Source organism: Rhopilema esculentum, unplaced genomic scaffold, assembly GCF_057945365.1.
Source record: "Rhopilema esculentum isolate cy_ngs unplaced genomic scaffold, ASM5794536v1 HiC_scaffold_23, whole genome shotgun sequence".
NCBI lineage: Eukaryota > Metazoa > Cnidaria > Scyphozoa > Rhizostomeae > Rhizostomatidae > Rhopilema > Rhopilema esculentum.
In genome coordinates this window covers 336,906-358,829 of record NW_028300834.1, presented here as the reverse complement: position 1 = coordinate 358,829, position 21,924 = coordinate 336,906, and the positions used below count along the sequence as shown (strand labels likewise).

The following is a 21,924-nucleotide window of genomic DNA, read 5'->3' as shown; positions in this document are numbered from 1 at the left end:
GCAGCACTAAGAGTGTAGGAATGATGCTGAAATACTAGTTAAAGTTGAAGTTGATAGAAAACGGCTGCCGAATGTCGAAATGATGCTGAAATACTAGTTTAAGTTGATTGCAATAGAGTTCCAGAAACATGAGACATGTAGAAAATAGCGTTTTGTTACCGTTGACGTAAGATCACGTGATCAAGAGAAGAACGAGTAAGAGTTTTGAGAGTCGCACGCGTTGAAGAAAAAGCATTCGAGTTAAGCTTCGGCCATTGTTTGAAATCGTTATAGTTGGAAACGGGTTCTGCAACATAGGTAGAACATCCAGATTATGTTTGAGATTGTGGCCTTTCAAGCCGTTTAATTACACGAACATCTTGGACATAATAATTGGCAAGTCAGAGTGACTTAGGCCAGCATTTTCCCCATAAGACATGCTACGGGGAGTGAACGTGTGAGAAGTACCGATGAAAGGGGAGTGGCAAAGAAACAAGTTTTTATGGAGATTATGATACTATCATCTTAGGGGCTAACAGAGTACATCTATAGAAACATTACAATATCGATTTGGTGTTGGACCACGGCAAATCAGGCATAAATTTCAGGAAATATTGCGCAAATCATTTAGGGACCATCATATCTTATTGTAATTCTCAAGAAAAATATTTTTCTCTAGTATTGGTAATTAGTAAGTGCCCCTGTCTCAGACAAATTCTTTTTAGTCTCCTACCACTCTGCAAGGCTTGTCACAGCTACACCTAAGCCCTAAGCCTGTATTATTCGAAGAGCAAATATTCGACTACTTTAACTTGATAACTATTCCGATAACATCGTGTAATGCACAAAGAATTGTCGTATTTTTTTGTACATCAAATAAACTATCCGTCATGTCACCCGCCATTGCTTGGACAGTTGAAGGTCTGATTGATGTTATGATATTTTGGTATGAAAACTCTTGCAATTTTAGCAATACCTGCAGCTTTGCACGCAGAAGAGTTTTTAAAAATGATTACTAGAGAAACTTGACATTTCGGAAGCGACAGGACAGTATATACAGTATCTAAAAATAAATCATGTAGATGGTGAAAAACTATGCTATCAAAAGAAGGTCTGAGATCGCGGTGATTCTTTTTGAAACGAGGCTAATTCAAGATGCAGTTCAGTAACCATAGGCCAAAATGGAGGACGTGAAGCCAGTCGTTGGAATGAAAAGACCGCTAGTTGAGGAGTATGATAGCGAAGAGGAAGTTGAGCAGAAGGCTAGAGTGAAAGGTACATAACATTTTAGTTTAATAAAGTTCAATACACGCTTAGCATTGTCAAGATATAAACCAGTTAAGATAAATACTCGTATCAAAAACAAACCGTGATTGAAACACAAAACTTGCTCCAACAAGTCTGCAGAATTGGGCAAGTGCATGCTATTGAAATTTTTCGTCATTCGCCAATAGAAAATAGTATGCGAGGATGGCCCAGTTGTTAGAGGCACCGACTACAGACCAAAGGGTCCGTGATTCGAGTCCCTGGCATGACCAAACTTTCACCCAGAGGAGGAGGGTCGCCACCATCAGCTCTTCTGTAATTCCAGGCGTAGGAATCACGAGGTGTGGTCACATCGAGAGGAAGGACCAGAACACTGCTCAAAGCATAAGCTTTTCAGTGTCCTAAAAACTGCCTTTGGATTCTAGGTAGAAACAAATACAATTGCTTAATAATAGGACGTAGTCATTCTCACAACCATAAAAGGGTAGAATTATTTAATATTGAATCGAATAATAATTTGAATTCGAAGCAAGGGTGGAATCCATGTAGACCTCATATGCCGGATACTGGCCAGTAAATTATTGATCTGCGTCAAAAGTTCCACTTCTTAATGCTTGTGCCAAAAAGTTGTTTTTTTACTATGCATAAAAGAAACTATTAATCATCCTTTTCACCACCATTGGTTGTTTATTAGTTATACACAGCAGTTATGCCATTGTTCTTGGGGAAATGAGAACAGCTAATATTTTGCCATTTAACAGACCGCAATACACAAATTTAGAACATTGAGTGATTTTCAAAATCTTTTTTAAATCGTTGGTTGGCCGAACTAACTAGATTTTTTTCCTAAAATGTAGCTTATTTATCACTGAATTATTTTCTGTAATTTGTTTTGTGATATGATTTATCACATCACTGGAATAAATTTTGAAGCAAACACTGTTTTTATGATTTTTTGATGTAATAAGCAACAAAAGCTATAAGCTATAAATTTCTCTGTACAAAATGGCTTACAAGTAGGGCAAAATTACAAATTCGGGTGCCCAAGTAGGCACTTAAAGTATAAATGGGGTGCTCAAAAAATTGATTTTGCATAAATAACGGGTGATTTGAGCATGAAGTGCTTCTGAGGTTATAAGGACACCCAAAAAATTTTATTCTACAATAATTAAAGAGTCATTTTGATATGTTTCTGTAGAAAAATAGACCAATTTTTGGAAGTTCCAACTGATTTTCTAAGGCCTGGTATGCCCAAAACAAAATGTTTTCATAATGATTCTTAATGCTGAGCAGGAACCTCGCATCACTCTTCGAGTTCTGGATTCGGTCCAGTGAAAATAACATCTTACAGGTATAAAAGTGACAGAAACCCCCCATAATACTTTTTCAGTATATTTCTTATCTTTTTATTATGTTAAGTATGGAAATATATCAAATAAACCCTGCCTCTTTTATTGTTTTGTGCATTATGGGCTTATTGCCGATAGACCACTTCTGTTAAAACATTTGCAGTCAGCCGATTTGAGAAATAAAAAAATTCTTTTACTGAAGAGCCAAAATGTTAATAGTTGTCCTGTATAAACTTTCTAGTGTAGAATTTAATGATGAACATAAAACAAAAAACATCTTGTCCATAGCTATTTTAAATTTTCAGATATCATGATTTTGAGATTTTGAGATTGAGATTTGAGATATCAAAATTTTGAGATTTTCCCCGATGAGTCAATGAGCAGGTCTATTATGTCCTGATTTCTGTGGTGTTACAGCTGTGCAAATGCTTGCCCAAATACAGGCAGCAAAATCCATCCACCTTAACGCCAACACATTATTTTTTCTTCGCTATTTGCCAGTATGCCAAGGAAAAAATGAAGTCCATGCTGGATATCTCCGGCATAATTTGCATTGATTCCACCCTGGAATCAAAGTATTGAAGCCACCAGATGTCACTACCAATTTGCTAGAGGTCATGGAAGATTGAAAAATTGCCAGGAGGGACAATTTTGTATTTCTTTGCCATGTTGAAAAACAATTGAAGAGCCGACAAGCTTTTTCAAAACAAAAAAATATTGCGTTTCAAAAAATATCTGGATATATGTAAACCGATCTTTAAAACCACAGAAAGGACATATATGGGACTTAGCATAAATGTTGGGAACACAATGCTTGTAATAATTCAACAATAAGTTATAGTTTACTCAATATATTCAGCTTAAAATGCGAACTAAAATGCAAACTAAGGCACTCATAGGGGAGCACTTACCTAAGGATTCAGGCACTGTTCACACATAGACAGTTTAGGATGCGTAATTCCACAATTGTTACATTTTCCATTGACCAATGTAGAAATCTTAGCCAAGATAGATTTAGCAAAAGTTGCGGTCATGAACTCAGGAAGCAGTAAGGACATATATAACTCCAAAACTTCTCTGAGCCTTTAAACCTGTCTTTGCATATATCCATGCACGGCGCAGCCATTGGGTTAGCAGGGGCCATAGCCTACCCACTTTTTTGCAATAATAGGCTACAAAATTTTTTTGAAGGTTTACTCTAATGCAACTTTGGATAGTTTACTCCTATGTAGTAGCAGTTCTCATTGACTGGGAACCATTTTTGTTTTTTTCTAGGTGTTTCATCTTGTTTAATGATATGATATATTTTCTAACTTGGTTAGCTTGGTTTTTTATTACCCTCAAGCTAATTATATCTTTTTTATGGTTATTGATATCTTCTCTGAACCAGACTCTTTATGAAAATTCAATGAAAATAAGCAAGCATTTTCTAAAAGGAGTGTTTTCCGGCGTTCGAGAGGGCATGTCCTCAAAAAATTTCGGTCACACCCATTTCAGTCGCTCCACTTTTAGAGTAGTGCATGGTCCCTGCATATGTCTTCTGTAGCTTTGAACATATATTTTCAACATCATTGTGATTATCAATTTGTCTGCTGCTGAAAGTTTAAGATTCATGGTCACAAATATCTGTAAGCTATTCTTTTCCGTGCAGTTGAATCCAATCGAGGTCGCCACTGTCCTTATCTTGACACAATAAACAGGTATGTGTGGTACATTTATTATCTTTTCAGTCAAATTTGGAAATCACTGATGAAAAAATCAAATTTTATTCAAGATTCGGTCCTATGCCAAAATTTGTCATACATGGTTTTTGACATATGCTCTTTGCTGATCTATCTATTCATGCAAAAATTGACCCAAATTCTCATATAGATTAATATAGAATGCAACTAGTTTTTGAAGTGTTTTGAACCTCTCTTTAACCAAGTTTTTAAATGATGATTCGTCAGATAGGGTTCATCATTCTTTTAAATAGATATTTTACTTTTGATATTTGAATATTTCTGTACATGTGATATCCAACTAAGTTCTTATGAATTTTTGGTAATAGGTGAAAAATATTTGTTTTTTTACTGTTGAAAATTTCACAATAGTTTTAGCTATAGAATAGTCTGTAGGGAGGTTTAAATGACATATATTTATAAAAGCAAAGAAATCCATAGGATATGGATATTTTGTAGCCTATCTAGCTATGGGTAGTTGATTTTCGAATTTTTGACTATTCTTTCCTTGTAATTTATCATGCTGAATTTGTATAAAAAAGATAATGTTTGACATCAAATCTACTTTAAACTGACAGCCTTGTTATTGCTAGTGGTAGAAATTGGAAACTCAAATTTCTTTGTTCTAAACTTCTAGATCAGTATTGGATTTTGACTTTGAAAAGCTTTGCACTGTTTCTCTGTCACATCTTAATGTCTATGCCTGTTTGGTGTGTGGAAAGTATTTCCAAGGTAATTTATGGACTTCCTTGTTTATGGCAATTTTTTATGTCAAATTTCGTCATGGAGCATAGTTTTTACAAAAAATAAATCACATTTTCAATCAGAATAGGCAAATAGAGTTCTCGAGTGATGACACTGCAAAAATCTATTTTAGAAGTTTTAAAATTTGATCCCAAAACCTGAAAGAGCGCCATAAATTACATCTATCTATGCATAATCAGTTAAAGGTATTGCAGTTTGGCTGAGATATGGCCACATGTGCTCTTGCCCCATCAAACCTCTGTAATTTGGTCTCTGTTTGTATCTTTTGAGAAGTCTTCTATGTGCATATCTACACAACGTTATCTATCTAGCTTATAACCATTTTTACATTTGCTTTCCTTTGTATAAGTTGTTTTCTGTATTCTGAGATTTATTATTAAATTGTAATTATAGAAATTATGCTAACTTATAAGTAAAAAAATTGTGTTGGCCATGGTCCATTTCAGCCTACAGGCCTTATTATATATAAAAAATGACTGGGAAACCAGCAAAAAATTCATTGTGGATAGAGGCTGTTCTTCCATTATTTTGGTTGTAAATGTTCTTTAGAAGAAAGAAAAATACTTTTGGAATGAAAGTCTGAAGTTTGTTGATTGACGATGGACATTGTTTGAGATGTAGAAGAATTTAAAATTCTTGAAGATATAGGTGGCCATTGTATTCATTGTGGCTTTTGGCTCAAACTCCCCTTAATGATAAAAGATTCTGATTGCTAGCTGACTTATTTTGATTGTATTATTGTAAAAAATATCGTTTCACTAAACGAGACAAATGCAGTGGGTGCATTTGGCAAAATATAGAAGAAGATTATCTAGACATATTTGTCTCATTTTTCTGTAGTTAAATTTGTTAATTTCATGTTCTCTTTAAATGATGCAGAGGATGATAACAAAGTGGCTTACACTAAACTGGAGTTTCAATTGTAGCCAAAAAGAGTAATTTCGACGGATAATTTATCTTGATAGAAATTTTCAGACAGATTTCGCACTGCTGTTGTGTTTTTGACGTTCCAAGAGAGAAGATTTGAAGAGATTACGGTTTTCTTTTATAAAGCCCCCAAAATCGTACTCACGATGGTTTTCTTATAATCAGCGACGTTTAGAGCATTTTGTGCCCTCGTCTATACGTCTGTGGTCTCGAAGATGCCAAGCAGAGCACAAATTTTGGCCACGTTGATTACTGAATAGTGGATGAGCGCGTTGAATCTCTTAATACTACTTACTCTTCATTCCATGTTGGGGGTAGTGAGCCAGAAGCAGACTAAGGCAAGAGACAAAAGCTGCTGGGTACATAGGTTTTTGACAATGGCGAATCTACGAATTGAAAAACGCTCGGAGCCAGCATTGAAAATTTGGATTTTATGTATAATCAATCAAAGATTCCTTGTCAAAGCAGTTGCACCGTGTTATATTGTAACCACACTAAGACGTTGTACCCGAAATCGCTATCTTCCCCGGACCGTTACTGCACAAGTATAGAAGAAATCGTCAGCTTAACGCGTCTCATCATTCGTCCTTAAGTAAAAAGGGGGATTAACTTTACAAATTTCTTATTAAGCCACGTTGTCAAAATGTATCACGTGTCTGGATAAATAATACGTCCTGAGCATAAACCTGGTTGTAAAAATATTGAAATGCAGTTGGTTGTTATTTATTTATTTATGTGCCTTTCTTGTATCATATATGTAGATTTTTTCGTCATCTTTATGCTTTATTTCATTATCAAGCTTATGAGTTAGGAGTATCTTGTTCCCTTCCAGTATTGTTTTGCGTTTTTACTCAATGTAAATCTCATTAATGGTTAAACAGTTGCAAATATGTATTATTGAAGTTATATTTGTCATTTTTATTAATGGTAATATGACCATCTCTTATTAGGAAGAGGAGAACATTCCCATGCATACACCCACAGTGTTCATGTTAGTCACCATGTTTACATGAACTTACATACATTAAAGGTTGGTGCAATTATAAAATATTATCAGTGTAAATAAACACACAAATGATTCAAAGTAATTGAATCACTGCTAATTATGAACTACGTATGCCTTTGTTTTTGTGGATTAAATTTCTCAAGTTGTCGAAAACTTACTTACTGATAGGCGAAAAGATAAAGTGTTGATAACATTTTCAAGCAACCATTGATAACAGAAACCAAGTTAACTACGAAACAGAGGTTTTAGACCTTTACATCCCAGGGAATGCCCCTGTGATCGTTAGATGTTTTTTCATTTTAAATTCTTCATGTCATCAGTTTTTAATATTTTTGTCTGCAGTTTTATTGCTTGCCAGACAACTATGAAATTGTCGACTCATCGTTGGATGACATCAAGGTAATCGATTTACCGTTTTCTATTGTAAAATATTGCTCAATTTCCATATAAATATTGAATTTTATAATGGATGGAAATGGGAATCTTAATGGAATGGAAATTTTAACATCGTTATTCACCTGCATAATAAAAAAGTTTTTTTATTATTAATATATAACCATGGAATCAATTAGATTGATTAAATTAATTGAAACTTATCCGCATTTTTAGGTAACGCTGATTAAATTTTCATTAACCTTTAATAACGAAAAAGGTAGCATTTCTAACTATTAACTTAAAGATCTGCATATTTGTTGGTCAAGATCTGCAACTTAAAGATCACCATTATTTGAGAACAAAATTACTTTGTGATTTATCTGAAGCTACTTTTGTTTTGTATTTTGACAGTATGTGCTAAAACCAACGTTTACCAAAGAACTGATTGAAAGACTCGATTCAAACGGTGATATGTCACGTGCTTTTGATGGCACTTTGTATCTTCCGGGTAAGTTGATAGTTGAAACACGGAAATATTGTAACAAAGTCAGATGCCTGGTGTTTTTCAGAGATGGAAGGAATGTGTTTTTAATTGAAAATAAAATTAAGCTTTAGTAGACAGGGGAAAAATTGTGGTTGTCACACCCATCACTAAGAAAACTTGCTCCACAGGCTTTTGTCATATTTTTTACATTCATTCATGTTGTGCACTTCCTTGCAAAGCTTTAAAAGTCAAACTGAAAGCCAGGACATCATTCTCAATACAAGTAAAACATTTTGTCTGTGGATAGATAAAAATTTCCTGGTACCAATTTCTTGACCTCGGAAAGACTTTCTAGTGAAATGTCTGGGGAGATGTCACCGCAAATGACGTGATTCATACCTGCATTATCAACATGGCTTATTACTTGTTTTTGTTCACAATCGACCTGTAACGTAAAGTGACCTACGGCTTAAGCTCAGCCTAGCACTTATAGGTTTAATTAAAATTCCTAAGGATTGGAATAAAAGGAAGGCCAAGATATGTTTTAGAGGAAATTTAATATTTGGCAAATGAACTTAAGATTCTTGTTAGCAGTTTGTAGTAAGGAATCAAGATTGGATTACCCAACTCTTTTTTTTATGAGAACACTTTAAATTTTTTCTAGCCTCGATATTCTTAAGAATTTTTCGTTTTCAGCCTGAATAAATTCTTAAGGTGTTTTTTTCAAATCTGATGTTGTTGCAAGGGAACATCGTTCGCCCTTACATAAAAACCACGCCCAGTTCTGCGATTCCTTTTAACATAGCGAAACAGGAAAATGCTGATAGATGAGACATAGATATGCGAATTGAGGCTGATCAATATTTTTATTGTATTAATATAAAATTGGATGATTCTGGGCCTGATTATTCTTATAAGCAATTTTCTAATAAAAAAGTGTGTAAGCATTTGAATTCACGTTAGGGACTTACATTGGCGGTCTTCATCTGCGTTTATGGTTTTATATACTGGGGCCATATTGGTCGAATAACTTTGTAGAAAGTATTCAAACATTATATTAAAATATAGTCCTATTTTTCCTTACATCTTCTTGGTTCAGCTGATTTGTTTTTTCACTTTCCTTTTGTATGAAGTTTTCTTTTGACATCCCGTTTTCTACAAAAGTGAAAGGACAAATGCGAAAAATTAACTTCGTTTTGTTTTCCTGTTTTTGTTAACCACAAATTGCAATTTGCTGATTGTAAGAAACTAAAGGTCCTGAACCTAGATTTTTGTCAAGTTTTGAATTTTCATAAAGCTTCGGCCATATCTTTGGTTTTGTTTTAAATACATAGAATAGGGGAATCTTAGTAGGGTATAATTTTAATTCAATTTTTGTCAATGATTTCAAGCTTTGGAAAGCTGACTTGTGGTAATCAACCATGTTTTATTATTTTTAGGCATTGTTGGGGTCAACAATATAAAGGCGAACGATTATTTGAATGTCGTCTTGCAGGTGAGGTTCAAAGTGTAATCGCTTTTTGCAAATCCCGTTTCTTTCGAGGCCCGCAATTTTTAAAACCTTTTCTTTGTTACTAAATAACTTGATTATTGAATCCAAAGCTAAGAGTAATTTTATAAGAACACGAGTCTCAAAATTGGTCAAAAGTTGAGAACAAGTTAAGAACAAGCTGAGGCCGAGCTCCTGGAAAATGTAATTTTGAACAATGTGTGAAACCGCCTTAAAAACTTTATCTCTAAAACGAGAAGTTCTTATGCCATCTAGAGGGTGGGTTCTTTGGTGAATTTTAAAACTCATGAACAATAAAATATATCTCACTCACCTTTTTAGCAAATGAGGTTGAGCACCTTCTTAGAGCACACTAGCTAGCAACTGCACTGCTTACACCCTAATAATTCAAGAATTAATAATAATTTAAGAACAAATTAGGAACAATCCAGCCTAAGTTTTTCGAAAAATTTAAGAACAGCCAGTCTGAACTTTTTTTAATTGTCTTTATAAAAAAGAGTGTACGCCTTTACACTTCCGGTCGATGAAGCTTAGACCTTCCTAAATTCACGAAATCCAGAAAAAGTTTATTTTAGTATGCATCTTTGGTTATTTGGTAACGTACACAGCTGATTATAGTTTCCCATTAATTAATTCTGATTTCAGGCTTTGGCTTTTGTTACTCCGATTCGAAACTTCTTCTTGAAAGAAGACAATTACGGCTCAATCAAGAGGCCGCCAGGTGACACGATGTTTCCGCTTGGTAGGTGAAATCACGAAACTTCTAGTTGGTAAAAATGTATCAAAGAATGGAAAGGCCTTTTACATGTTAAAGTTAACTGAGTTTCACCCCGAGCTGAGGTAACGGAAATTTGGCTTGTTTACATGTGGTTCCCACGCCGAAACAAGTTTAAACCCTACTGGTTTCAAAATCCAGTGCTCTCAACTCGCCCGTGGTCAAGAAGATTTTTTTTCACATGTGTATTAACCCGGAGACGAAATTTAAACTCTGATTAGAAATAACACTTGGCTTGCCTCGAATTAAGATTTTTTTGTGCAAACGATTGCACAAAAACGCTTTTTACAGCGATGTTTCTGTTGTGAGGGCTCTGTTATTTGTCATTAACAGTGCCATTGCCTGTAAAAAGGTCAGTTTTATCTTGAATCAGTTTGGCATGATGTTTTTAAAGGTCTTTCGTGCGATTGAGGTTCTAGATAAATATTGCCATTTTTGAACTTTTTTCTCCTGCAATGTTGAGGCTGAAACCAATCAATAAATACCTGGAATTTTCAACTGTTGCTATCCTTCTCTAACTTATAATTATTGTTTTGTTTATAGAATATCTAATGGTTCATGTTTTTTTTCTTTTGTAATTGTTGCAATTTTCCTCGGTTTTACCAGTGCAAAGATTCGGAGAACTCATCAGAAAAATCTGGAATCCTAGAAACTTCAAAGCACATGTCAGTCCACACGAAATGTTGCAGGTTTGGGAGTCCATTATTTTTTACTCAGCTTTTGTTTGAAAAATCACCTCTCAAATGTGGATTGCATGATTATCATGTCTTTAAGCTCTTCATATCCAAAAGCAATTTATGCCAAGTCTATGCTGCCCAAAATTATATAGCTTTCTACCAAGGGCAAATTCATCCATAAAGCAAAAGCATCGGAAGTGGCATATGATTTTTTATATGATTTTATGTTTTTTTACAGGTAGGGGTTGGAAATGGCCTTATACAGTTGTGTATAATGAAACGTTTCTAAGAAGAATTGACCTGGATCATGCCATATCATTTTAGAAATATACGCAGCTCCTGTTTCTCTGCTTAGCAAATTACTTCTACCGATTTTGTATTTTTCCAGGCGGTCTCTTCATGCAGCAAGAAAAAGTTTCAATTTACTGCCCAAGGTAATGCTAATATTTTCAAAGCATTTGTTGCCTATCAACCTCATAATAATCCCATATTACAAGCCTAAGTTTAGCTCGCTTCATTTTGTTTACGTACCCACGTTCTCAGAATATAAAAGGTCGGATATTGAAAGCTGAAGTCGCCAAATAAACCCTCCTTTGTACAAAATACCAAGATTGTAGGATAAAGCGGTAACATTTTTCGCTAAAAATTGTCGGATGTCGGATTTTAGTATGATGTGGTGTTGACGGCTTTTTATGCAATCGGAAAGGACTAAAACCAATTTCTCAGCTCACCCCGTAGCCCTTAATCGGTCTTACAGTCTTACGATTTCTGACCTTTGTTGTTAATATTTCTCAGACCTTTCTCTTGATATTTTACTCGGTATCCATTTTAGAGCAGACTCCATCTTTCGTTTATAAGGTCCTTTTAATGTAAAATTCTATGCCATGTGCAATGCAATACATCTGACAAAGTTTTTCTGTATGAAGAATCTTGTTATCTAATGGCGTTATCACATGACTTGTCCTTTTAATCTTATAATATTTTTTGAATGCTCTGTTGATACTAATTCGATATGTGTTTTTGACACGCCCTAGTTTTGATATAGTTGCTAGCATATGTAGATACTATAAAACCACAGAAAAGAGTTCCTGATTTTAATCTACTGTTCACAACACATGCAAAGGGCAAATGTCTTGTACACAAAATATTCAGACTATCAAAATCCATGTCGCATTTGACATTGAAATTTCGAAAGAATTCGGCCTGTCTTTTATTACTGCAATGTCCAACCCAACAAATCTGGCGCCGCTTTAGACAAAATTGTCTTATCTACTTATATGGAGCATGTAACATTACATTTTCATTTGTCGAGTTGAAATTGTACAATTGTCGATCTAATGCATTGACTGGTATAAGAGCTTTAATGCTTCTCAACATCTGAGTCACTAGCTGTTCTACTCTGACTCAATCTTATGGAAAGGAAATTTGCATAATATAAAACGGATATTGATCAACAAATACTACAGATAGACATATCTTAATTGTGCCACTAACCTGGCAGGCACTCACTTTGTCTATACATCGGGCCCTGCTATTGTTTAATGGAAGTAGTGCCTATTTTCCTGTTCTTGTAGCTCGTGCATATAGGTAGGAAGCATTAGGGATGTGGTAGATGTTGTCGCTCTAGCAAATAGGCCCAATTGATCTGTTTTTGAGATATGGTAGAGAAGGTGCCCCTGTTCAATCTGTTTCCTACGTGTATAAGCTATTTTACAGGCCAATTTACATTTAAGGCTGATTTGATAATGAAATCAGTGTGTAAAGAGAGTCTCTATCATTGCAAATCAAAGGTAAAGTTATTGCCTATGGTGCTACTGCTACCCCCATGTGATTTGTCATTCCCAGGTTTCCCGATTGACTTCTTGTCATGGTTTCTAAACTCGATTCATATCACATTAAATGGGACCAAAAAACCAAACAGCAGTAAGTACTTTAACTATATTACTATTTACTATAGTAAGAATTTGTTTTATCTATATGCTTGTTATGTAGCAAAGCACCTCGTGTATACACAAAATGTGTTTACACAAAATTACAGTCGTTTTAATACTCTTGTGATCATGGTGTGTAACATGTTCTAATCTTGCAAGGGAAGGTTTCCCAATTAGAAGTTTCAAAGGTTTTCTCAAGGGCATATTGTGCCGTTGACCAAAGATATGTCACTATACCAGAACCTTTCCTTATAATAGCGAGTTTCATTCTATTTATACACTAAAACTTTGAAAAGTAATTACAATGCAGCGCATCCCTACCAACCTAATAGCTGTGTTTTCTAACATCATTGAAGGTCTTGTTACTTCACAATTTTTTCATCAAATATTCATCACATAATTATATTGTCAAAAGGAGGAAGAGATTTTCTGTGCACGAAAGCGAGAATATGCACGAAAGTGAAGAATATCTTATATGCAATAGTGTTTGATGCATGAAGCTGACATATACCAAGGCCTTATGATGTACCCCTATCGTTACTATAATCAATGAGATATAATACATTTTTGGGACAGTGAATTGCGGTTCGAATGGTCCAAAAAGAACCATCACTTGATTCATATGATTTATCGATCGATGACTTTGATTTAAGGTACAATCTTCAAAACATTCAGAGGAGAAATGATTGTTCACAGCAGAAAACTCCCACAAACTGAGGTAATTTTCCTCTTCATCCACATCTGTACTTGAAAATTCACGGTATTTGTCCTTTTGAAATACAATACATTGCGATTTAAGAAACACATTACATTCCATATATTTGTCTTTTTTTCTATCAAGTTGTTAATGAAAAAATGTATAAGAAATTTAAAAATTTTGGGTTGCAATTCTCTATAATAAGATCATTTCTTTTCGTTATGTCGTTTTACAAATAAATTCAAGCAAATGAATTTTGTCTGAATTAGTTATTATGTAAAAATAATTGTCGGTTTGTTTTGCAAAATATAAAAATATTTTACAATTTACATTAAAGGGATTTAGACGTTGTTGATTAATTGTTATCGTAAAGCTAAACAAGATCTTTTAAAGAAACATAATTTTTTAGAGCCTGAAGTTTCATTGAAATTGTTTTAGATGGGCTACGTTTCCTTCTAAGTACAATCATCAACTATGGTACAATCCGTTGCGATTTTAGAAATTCTTCACATTTTCGTTTTTAGAGCATACTTTTATCATTTTGAAGCCACTAATTGGATTTAAAAATGCAGAAAAATGCATTGAGATGTTTCATAGAATCAATTTTTTACACGTATTTTAATTGAAAATTCTAGAAAAAGAATAATGTTTATGGTGTTTTAAGCATTGCGCTCGCAATTTGACATCGCAGCTCCGGTATATTGACCATCTGGCTCGAAATCAGAAGAATGTAGAAACTCGATTTTTGCATTGGTTGATTTCTTTATTATATTGTTTACCTTTGTTCTATTGATTTAATAGAACGAGGATGAGATGAAAAAACTTATGGAACTTGACGAATACAAAGGTGCCCGACTTCTTCTCCAGAATTTATTTTTATCAGCTTAATTTAATTAGCTTAGGCTCCTGTTGAATTTCCCTTTTAGAACCATCAATTTCTTGAATCTCAATGAAGTTTTAGAGTGTGAATGTCATTTTGTTAGGCCTTTTCATGTTAGTTATTTAGTTCTTTGTCAAAATACGGTCGCTTTTTAAATGCAGTTGGTGAAATATTTATAATAAATTGAGTTCGCATAATATATTACTGATCTGTTTTCTGTTTGAAATCTTGACCAGCAAATATTGATCTTTACTGAAACCCGATGTTTACCTAACCCTTTATCGGCATCTCATTCTAGAATTAAAAGTTTAAACAACCTGAATTTCACTAGCAAGTACCCGTTGAAGCTGCATAGAAACCAAACCGCAGTTAATTGAGTGCCATTTCTATAGGGTTGCCGTAATCTAATTGATCCTATCTATGGAAATATTCCCTTCAGTTTTTAGAGCGTCAATATATTTTGAATTTTTTTACGCAATAGAAACACTGTAATATTTTTCTTCGCAGAAACAAAAAGCCAGGCACCATTTCTGTACTTAACGCTTGATATCCCCCAAGCACCACTTTTTAAGGTATGTGGTCATACCATTTTTATTTTCAGTGCTTATGATGCTATCAAAGAAACCTTAATGGCATTACATGTCATATTTCCTCTCGGGCATTAAAAAAATCCCCTTTATTTGCTGTCCTACATAACATATTACCTAGTAGGCAACTTCCCCAAACAGCTTTAAACCATGTCTTGTTTGATTGAAAATAAATTTATGTTTGCCATTTGGTCTTTTTAACCTAGATGTTTATTCTAGATATAAAAGGGCTCTATGACACAATTTATGTATTGAATTGTAAATAGCTTGAATGATCTCTCTATAATATAATTTTTTTGTATGTTTTTGTAGTGAAGGGCTTCTTGAAAAAGACTTGCATTGTTGAAGGCTATCCTATTTAGACATCTGAAATGAATTAGAATGCTACATGAGTGGGGAGTCGTCTTAAGCCCCCAAAAGACGTTAGTTGGTTCCCCGTTGGCAGACAACCTATCTAGCCTTCCCAAAGACGTTAGCACTCCGTGGATTCCTGATAATTTGTTAATCTTATTCTTTGTTGAAATCGATAGATGAAAGTTTCCATAGATTCCAGAAAACTCTCCAGAAATTTTCTTTTAAGTCTTTTTTGCTTCCGTCATAGGAAAATGTTTAGAGAATTCACCTTTAGCTCCATTATACTTGATCCACAACAATAATGTAGTTTTAGGGCTTTATTATTCCAATGAATATCAACCTGTTGTTTACTTTTAGTATGGTTGATTAAAACTTGGTTTATTTTTCATACTGCCTTGATATATATCAACCTGTGCAGCGTTTGCCATTTAGCAATATTAAATTTTTCCCATGAAAGAAATTTTTTGATATTTTCTTTTTAATTATATATTCTGTCCGTTTGGATCTAGCCTTTTCTTTTCTAGCCATATGCAAAATCATGAAGTTTTTAATTCATGACGTGGCATTTTGAGTCAGTTTTCTCTGGTAGATTTGAATTTCATTAAATTTAATTTCTTGTGCAGTAAAGCTTACTCTCTTTTTCGTTTTAGGATGAACTGGAGGCAAATATTATTCCACAGGTAAGAAATTTCAAATACACAGTCTCTTTTCAATATAAAACAGTTCTCTACCATTATACAAAAATGCAAAGTTTTCTTCAATTGCAGACATGATCAACGGAAGTAGTAACAAATATTTTGTTTCTATTATTCATAAATTGTGATAAAAGATTTGTCTTTATGATTATGATTAATACCTGTGTCATATCTCATTTCATGGCATCGTCAAGTCGAGTGAATTATGGCTGATTTGCCTACCTATAAAGGAGAAGAGAGTGTTTTCTTAGCTTTCTGTATCTTTTGCAGGTTCCACTCATTAATCTACTTCAGAAGTTTGATGGCGTGCAAGAAAAGGTATTGTTCTATCAAGTCCGTTGTTATGATCTAGTATTGGTTTTTATATGATGATTTTTTACCCGAATTCGCTGCTCAATTTCTCAATTCAAGTTATGTGAATTTCCTTTTTGAAACTCAGTTTCTACGTTAATCAGTTTCTCGTTTGAGACTCGGTTTCTACGTAAATTAGAGGAATCATCCTTTGGTCATGTACATCAGATTCTTTTGAAGTATCATGTAAGTGAATTATTTGGAAACAATGTAATCCATCGATCCATGTGATATGACATCTAAGTTTTCTTCATCTTAGGAATATAAAACCTACAAAGAAAGTTTCGTGAAAAGATTCCAGCTAACAAAGCTGCCACCCTATTTGATAATCTTTCTCAAGGTAAGAGTCACATCATTTTGTTGTCATGTATGCAGTTCCTTCAAGCTTGATCGAAAGCTTATCCGCTCAACATGCCCCCCCTCTCCGCCCCCCCTCCCGAATAGGAAATATGATGTTGCTGCGTCTAAAAAGTCTAGAAAGAAAACTTCACCTGGATTTAACTTTTGGGGATGGCAGATGTTATTTTGTGGCAGCCAGGCCCGTAGACAGCTTAACTGGATTGAGGGGGGGGGGGGGGGGCTGGATTTTCGCATGGATATTCAGTATATTGTTATGGCAAAGGTGAATTTCTCCAAGGAAAGGAAGAGTTTAAGAAGGAAAGATTTTCGCAAATTATTGGTGGGGGCATTGCTCCCCTGCCCCGCTAGTGTATACGGGCCTGGTGGCAACTTCTTTACAAATTAAGGGTAGATTTTTGTTGGTAGCAAAAAAGGGATTTCAAGTTTGTTTTATTGAAGGTACAATAATTTTTCAGATATTTCTAGTTTTTTCTCGGCCTCTTTCATTTGTATGTCCTAATGTGAAAACCCCTCCAGTTATTACGCGCGCTTGTTTTTTATAATGAATATTTTTAATCTTAGGGTTGCTACTATGTCATTTTTGCAGAAATTTGTATAAAATGATTAATAAGTAGAAACTATTTTTGAGCTAAAGTAGTAAGTAATATAATCCTTTTTTTATGATAAATGATAGAAGAAGTAGTAAAAACTTTTTCTAAACTAAAGTTGTACAAAATGATTAGCAGGTAGAAGATACCTTTGAGATAAAAAATATGCTAGTGAAATTACACACATTCGTTGTTTATCTTAAGGCTTTGTATAGATTTACTAACCTGTTAGATCACTGTATGTAATGAAAATATGAAACAGAGATTTTTATGGAATATTTTGCAATTTTTAGAGATTCAATAACAACACATTTTTCATCGAAAAAAATCCAACCATTGTCAATTTTCCAATCAAGTAAGTCGTCAGTCTTGTCAGTATTTTCATAATTAATTTATTTATTTGTAAGACTGAAATTTAAAATTGTTTGCTTTTATATTTCATGGGCTCCGACGCAGGTTGAAAAGTGGAGGGACCAAGAGATAATATGGCAATCATAATAAAAAGTTTTGAAAAAAAGCTCTATTGTTTTGCGAAAAAGGGTGAGGAGCCATGGCCTCCCGGCTCCCCCCCTTCGTCGGAGGCCCGGTATTTTTTAGATGACTTGTAATTCTGCTTGTCTATATATTTATCTTGCATTTGAATTGTAGATTTACTGAGAGAAATGTGACAGAGTGACTCGACCAGGGCAAAACTCAAGCCCGTGACCAACAACACTGAACTTCGTTGCTCTACCGCTCAGCTACCCTGTCACTTAATCGTGAATTTGCTATTTTTGTCCCAGTGACAGTATGTTGGCCCAGTATAGTGTGCTTTCTCTATCTGCAATTTTCCATAAATACAAATCGTATATAGGCTCATTTTACCTTTTAATTTCCTCACTAGAAACTTGGATATGAAAGAATACTTGGTAGATGACCCGAAGGTAGTTGAAAAACATCTTCATACATCTTATGATCTCGTCGCCAACATATCACATGACGGAGAACCAGGTAGGAACTTTTCATGAATATTTCATTTCCTAAAAACTTGATATTTGAATGTTTTTTTAGAAGAACCAAATATTGAATTCTTAGTTTCTTTTTGCCAGTAAATCTTTTTTATAGAGGCTACTTATTAACACTGTCCTAGATATCTGACTTTTTCATTGATTTTTTTTACTTTTTCACTGGTTTATTTCAACAGTTGGTGATTATGGTATATACTGACGTAGTTGGGTGGGAGAAAATCGCATCATATTTCAAGTAGTTTAACCTGGAGGCTATTATTATTGGTTTTAGCTGTCTGTGATGTATATCTTATGCAGAGATATCCAGAAACATGAAACTGGGCTGAATTATCGTGTGTTGAAAGCAGTAGTATAGGTGATCATTTGACGTAAAAGAAAAGTTAACACAGACTAGTCGGTTTTTTGTTATGGAAACGACATAACATTATGATAAGGAATCATTGGATTCGGCGCCAGGAAATTTACGTGGATTTAATCTTTTGATTTTGAGAGGACACTCTCTGTAATGAGCTGAAACATTAAGACAAAGAAGTCAACAACTTTGAAGAACTTGGAAGATTTCACAAGAGATAGAGACAAATGAAGGAAAATTTTAGGGAGGGAAATAGAAGCAAATGGAGCGAATCTCTGGAGAAGAAAATCTCCCAAAAACAAAAATGGGACCTCCAAAAAAGCAGATGTTTCTCAATAACATCAAAGTGTACGGCCAAAAATGGTCACTTTGGCCATGTGTCTGTTTTATGTAGGCCTAGATGTAGATCTAACGTCAGATAACCTTAGACAAACTACATGGTGCCAGTATCCACAGTTTTAAAGATACCCCCAGTATAACTTAAAAGCTGTATTTTCTTTTGAATAAAAAGCATTGTAAACCTACGAATTATATATTATATTGTTTTTTTATATATAACTTGAAATTAAGGTGAAATTATACGAGGAAAATAAGATCGAATTATAAAAACGACGTTTCGAGCGTAGGCCGTTATCATGTGATTATGGAAGGATAACGGGCTGCGCTCGAAGCGCCGTTACTGAAATTCACTCTTATTTTCCTCGTACAATTTTGCCTTAATTTCAAGATATATTGTCACATTACATTGTAAGACACGCTTGCTAGTATTTTTATGCGTTTATTTATTGGTTATAAAAATCAATAAGTTGATTATATTTATGTTTCAGGCTCTGGGAAAGGAAACTTTAAAGTTCATGTCTATCACAAGGTTCGTTAATGCTTTATTTAGTCACTACTGAGTACTGATTTAATTTGTGCCTTTCTATGTTTCGCTATTGTTTCACTTTACGGACACTGCAACAGATAAGCTATTTATGTATTGTATCTATTATAGCTTCCTAATGTGAGGCATTAGCGAAACCGAGGCTCATGAAGTAAACATCAATCAGAATATCCTTATCTTTCTTAGTAGAGTTGATTTTGTTGTCAAATTTTATTTAAGAAGCCTTCAAATCACTTATACCATCATGCCTTGACCCCATGGCTCCTCCGAAAGTTTCGTTGAAGCTATTGGGACCATTCCGTTAGTTTACGGACAAATTCAATGAATTCAGATTTAGATTATGTCCGCTTTAGATGGTGTATCGACAGCTCTTCAGCCGATATACTATGGTTGTTTTATTTTCAAATTTCATTTTAATGTAGAGAATTTAGTGAAATTATGAAAAGAAAAAATGATAATTTGTTGCTTTCTTAAACATTAGTACATACAGGGATCCAAATTTTTTCGTAAACTGACGCGTCAACGTTCTCAAAACAGAAATGCAGTTCGAAGTTGGTGTAAATTTTTGTACACCTTCACCGGTTGGGTGCCAGATTTGATTTTGCGTATAAATTTTGATAAAATCAGAAATTTCAACTTCTGGAGTATGGCTCATTTTTATGGTTTCTTGGAGGCCTATTCTGCTTGCTATTTGCCTAGAGTTCTTCTTTGTCGCAGGGTTTTATTTATTGCGTACTTTGCAAAGCAATTTTAAGGATTGCAAACTCTTTGATAGCTATGTAGCACTGCACATTTATAGAAGCGTGTGCCGGCAATACGATGTCTTAGATTTAGCTTTCACATACGGTTTAAGATTGTTAGTTTTGCTATTTTCTTCGTTGCTCAGGATAAATAGCACTTCATGATATTTGTCCCCCCTCTGCTTGTTGAATAAAAAATCTGTCATTCCAGGGCGCTAAGCATTGGTTTGAGCTTCAAGATTTACACGTGAAAGAGATTCTTCCGCCAATGATCACACTTTCAGAGTCCTATATCCAGGTTGGTTTCTGATTGTCACTTCCAAGACTTGAATCCTCTCGAACTCATAAATTCTTATGGGAACACGTTGCTACTAAGGACACTTTGACATTAAGAAATCAATATCTAGCTTGAAGTCATTCAAGAACAAGAAAAATATTTTTTTTTCTCTTAGGCTTTCTCGTCATTATTTTTCCTTCTAAAACAAGCTCTCTTTTCCCCTATATATAAAGCCATTGCAACGTAATAGGATATTATAATCAAACCTGAATTTTTTTATTAAGACAACATCACTTGCCCATGACCTCCTCTCCATTTAATGAAATTCCTGGCTTTTGGTCCGTTAATAATATTGTTATATAATAATATGGTTTGTTTTTAACGATTCCGGAGAAAATATCAATGACATTTCGCAGAAGCGGCATATCTATGACTTGCCATTTAAAGTACTCAGTGTGCATTCTTGTTGAACTTTCACTTTTAGATATGGGAGTTGCAACAGAGCTGATCGGCTCTACATGCCTACATGAAGGCGACAACCTGGTGAAGACGACTTACAAAGAGAAGTGGTCAGAAGTGAAGACCAACGGTTGATAAATTCTGATGGGTTACAACATTGGGAAGAATACTTACAGTAATACTAAATATCTTATTTATGGAGACGGATTGAAGAATCTTTCCAGTGTAAACGTGTTAAGATTCTTGTTTTAAATTTCGCCACATAACATTTCGTCCTGTTATTGTAACCATGATAATCGACTTTCAGGTTAGAATCGAATAGAGTTTCTCAGTTGAAGTCTCAGGGTTGTTTGTTTCAGTCTTTGTGAATCCAACATTTTTAGTGGTAGCTTTTGTGGATAATAGAATTGATCCAGCAGAGTCAATGCCAGTTTCTGCAACATAGTTCTCTGTCGTAGCTAATATGTAGGGTGTGAAAGACTGTGGTCCTCGTGCTGTTTGACTTAGATCTTCTTCATCAGTCAATAGTTAGAGGATTTGCGTCTATTTTAGATGGCTGCGGTGGAGACTTTCAAAAGAAACTATCCTTGTCCCCTTTGATGTACACCTTCACCTGTTTGAATAATTACGAGTAGGTTTTTTATGTAGTAATCAATAATTTTTCACTTCTATTGGTCGAACAATATCCATTTGATCAGATGGTAAATCTCAACATAAATTCAGCGTAAGCTTTTTGGACTTGGTATCTGCATTTCTTGTTGGATAACCATCAGAAATGGTAGGATGTAATTAAATGCTCTTAGATTTGTATACATATGCATGTCTTGCAGCTTTCGGTGCAATAATTATTGAAAGAGATTGCCCATCTGATTCAAAACAACGGAAGAAGTCGTTGTATTCAGTTTTAAAATCTTTCCTCTCAAAATGGAA

At 34.4% G+C, this 21,924-nt stretch overlaps 1 protein-coding gene across 1 annotated transcript; it reads left to right on the top strand.

Moving 5' to 3' along the window:
• Window positions 1-1,123: 1,123 nt before the first annotated feature.
• Window positions 1,124-21,333, top strand: LOC135691268 (ubiquitin carboxyl-terminal hydrolase 39). The gene is made up of 22 exons (XM_065209079.2): window positions 1,124-1,254; window positions 4,246-4,294; window positions 4,953-5,047; window positions 6,958-7,037; window positions 7,356-7,412; window positions 7,800-7,896; window positions 9,312-9,367; window positions 10,028-10,124; window positions 10,764-10,846; window positions 11,223-11,268; window positions 12,680-12,757; window positions 13,419-13,483; window positions 14,264-14,309; window positions 14,850-14,914; window positions 15,934-15,963; window positions 16,249-16,296; window positions 16,589-16,669; window positions 17,570-17,631; window positions 18,160-18,266; window positions 19,463-19,503; window positions 20,470-20,556; window positions 21,020-21,333. The coding sequence occupies exons 1-22, from the start codon at window positions 1,161-1,163 to the stop codon at window positions 21,041-21,043; spliced, it is 1,488 nt and encodes a 495-aa protein (XP_065065151.2). The 5' UTR covers window positions 1,124-1,160; the 3' UTR covers window positions 21,044-21,333.
• The last annotated feature ends 591 nt before the right edge of the window (window positions 21,334-21,924 follow it).

Bases quoted from the DNA above. Each gene is read 5' to 3' on its own strand.
- LOC135691268 (XM_065209079.2), top strand. From the start codon at position 1,161: ATGGAGGACGTGAAGCCAGTCGTTGGAATGAAAAGACCGCTAGTTGAG. The intron at 12,758-13,418 runs GTAAGTACTTTA...CTTTGATTTAAG, and splicing joins GACCAAAAAACCAAACAGCA to GTACAATCTTCAAAACATTC. The intron at 17,632-18,159 runs GTAAGTCGTCAG...TTTCCTCACTAG, and splicing joins ATTGTCAATTTTCCAATCAA to AAACTTGGATATGAAAGAAT.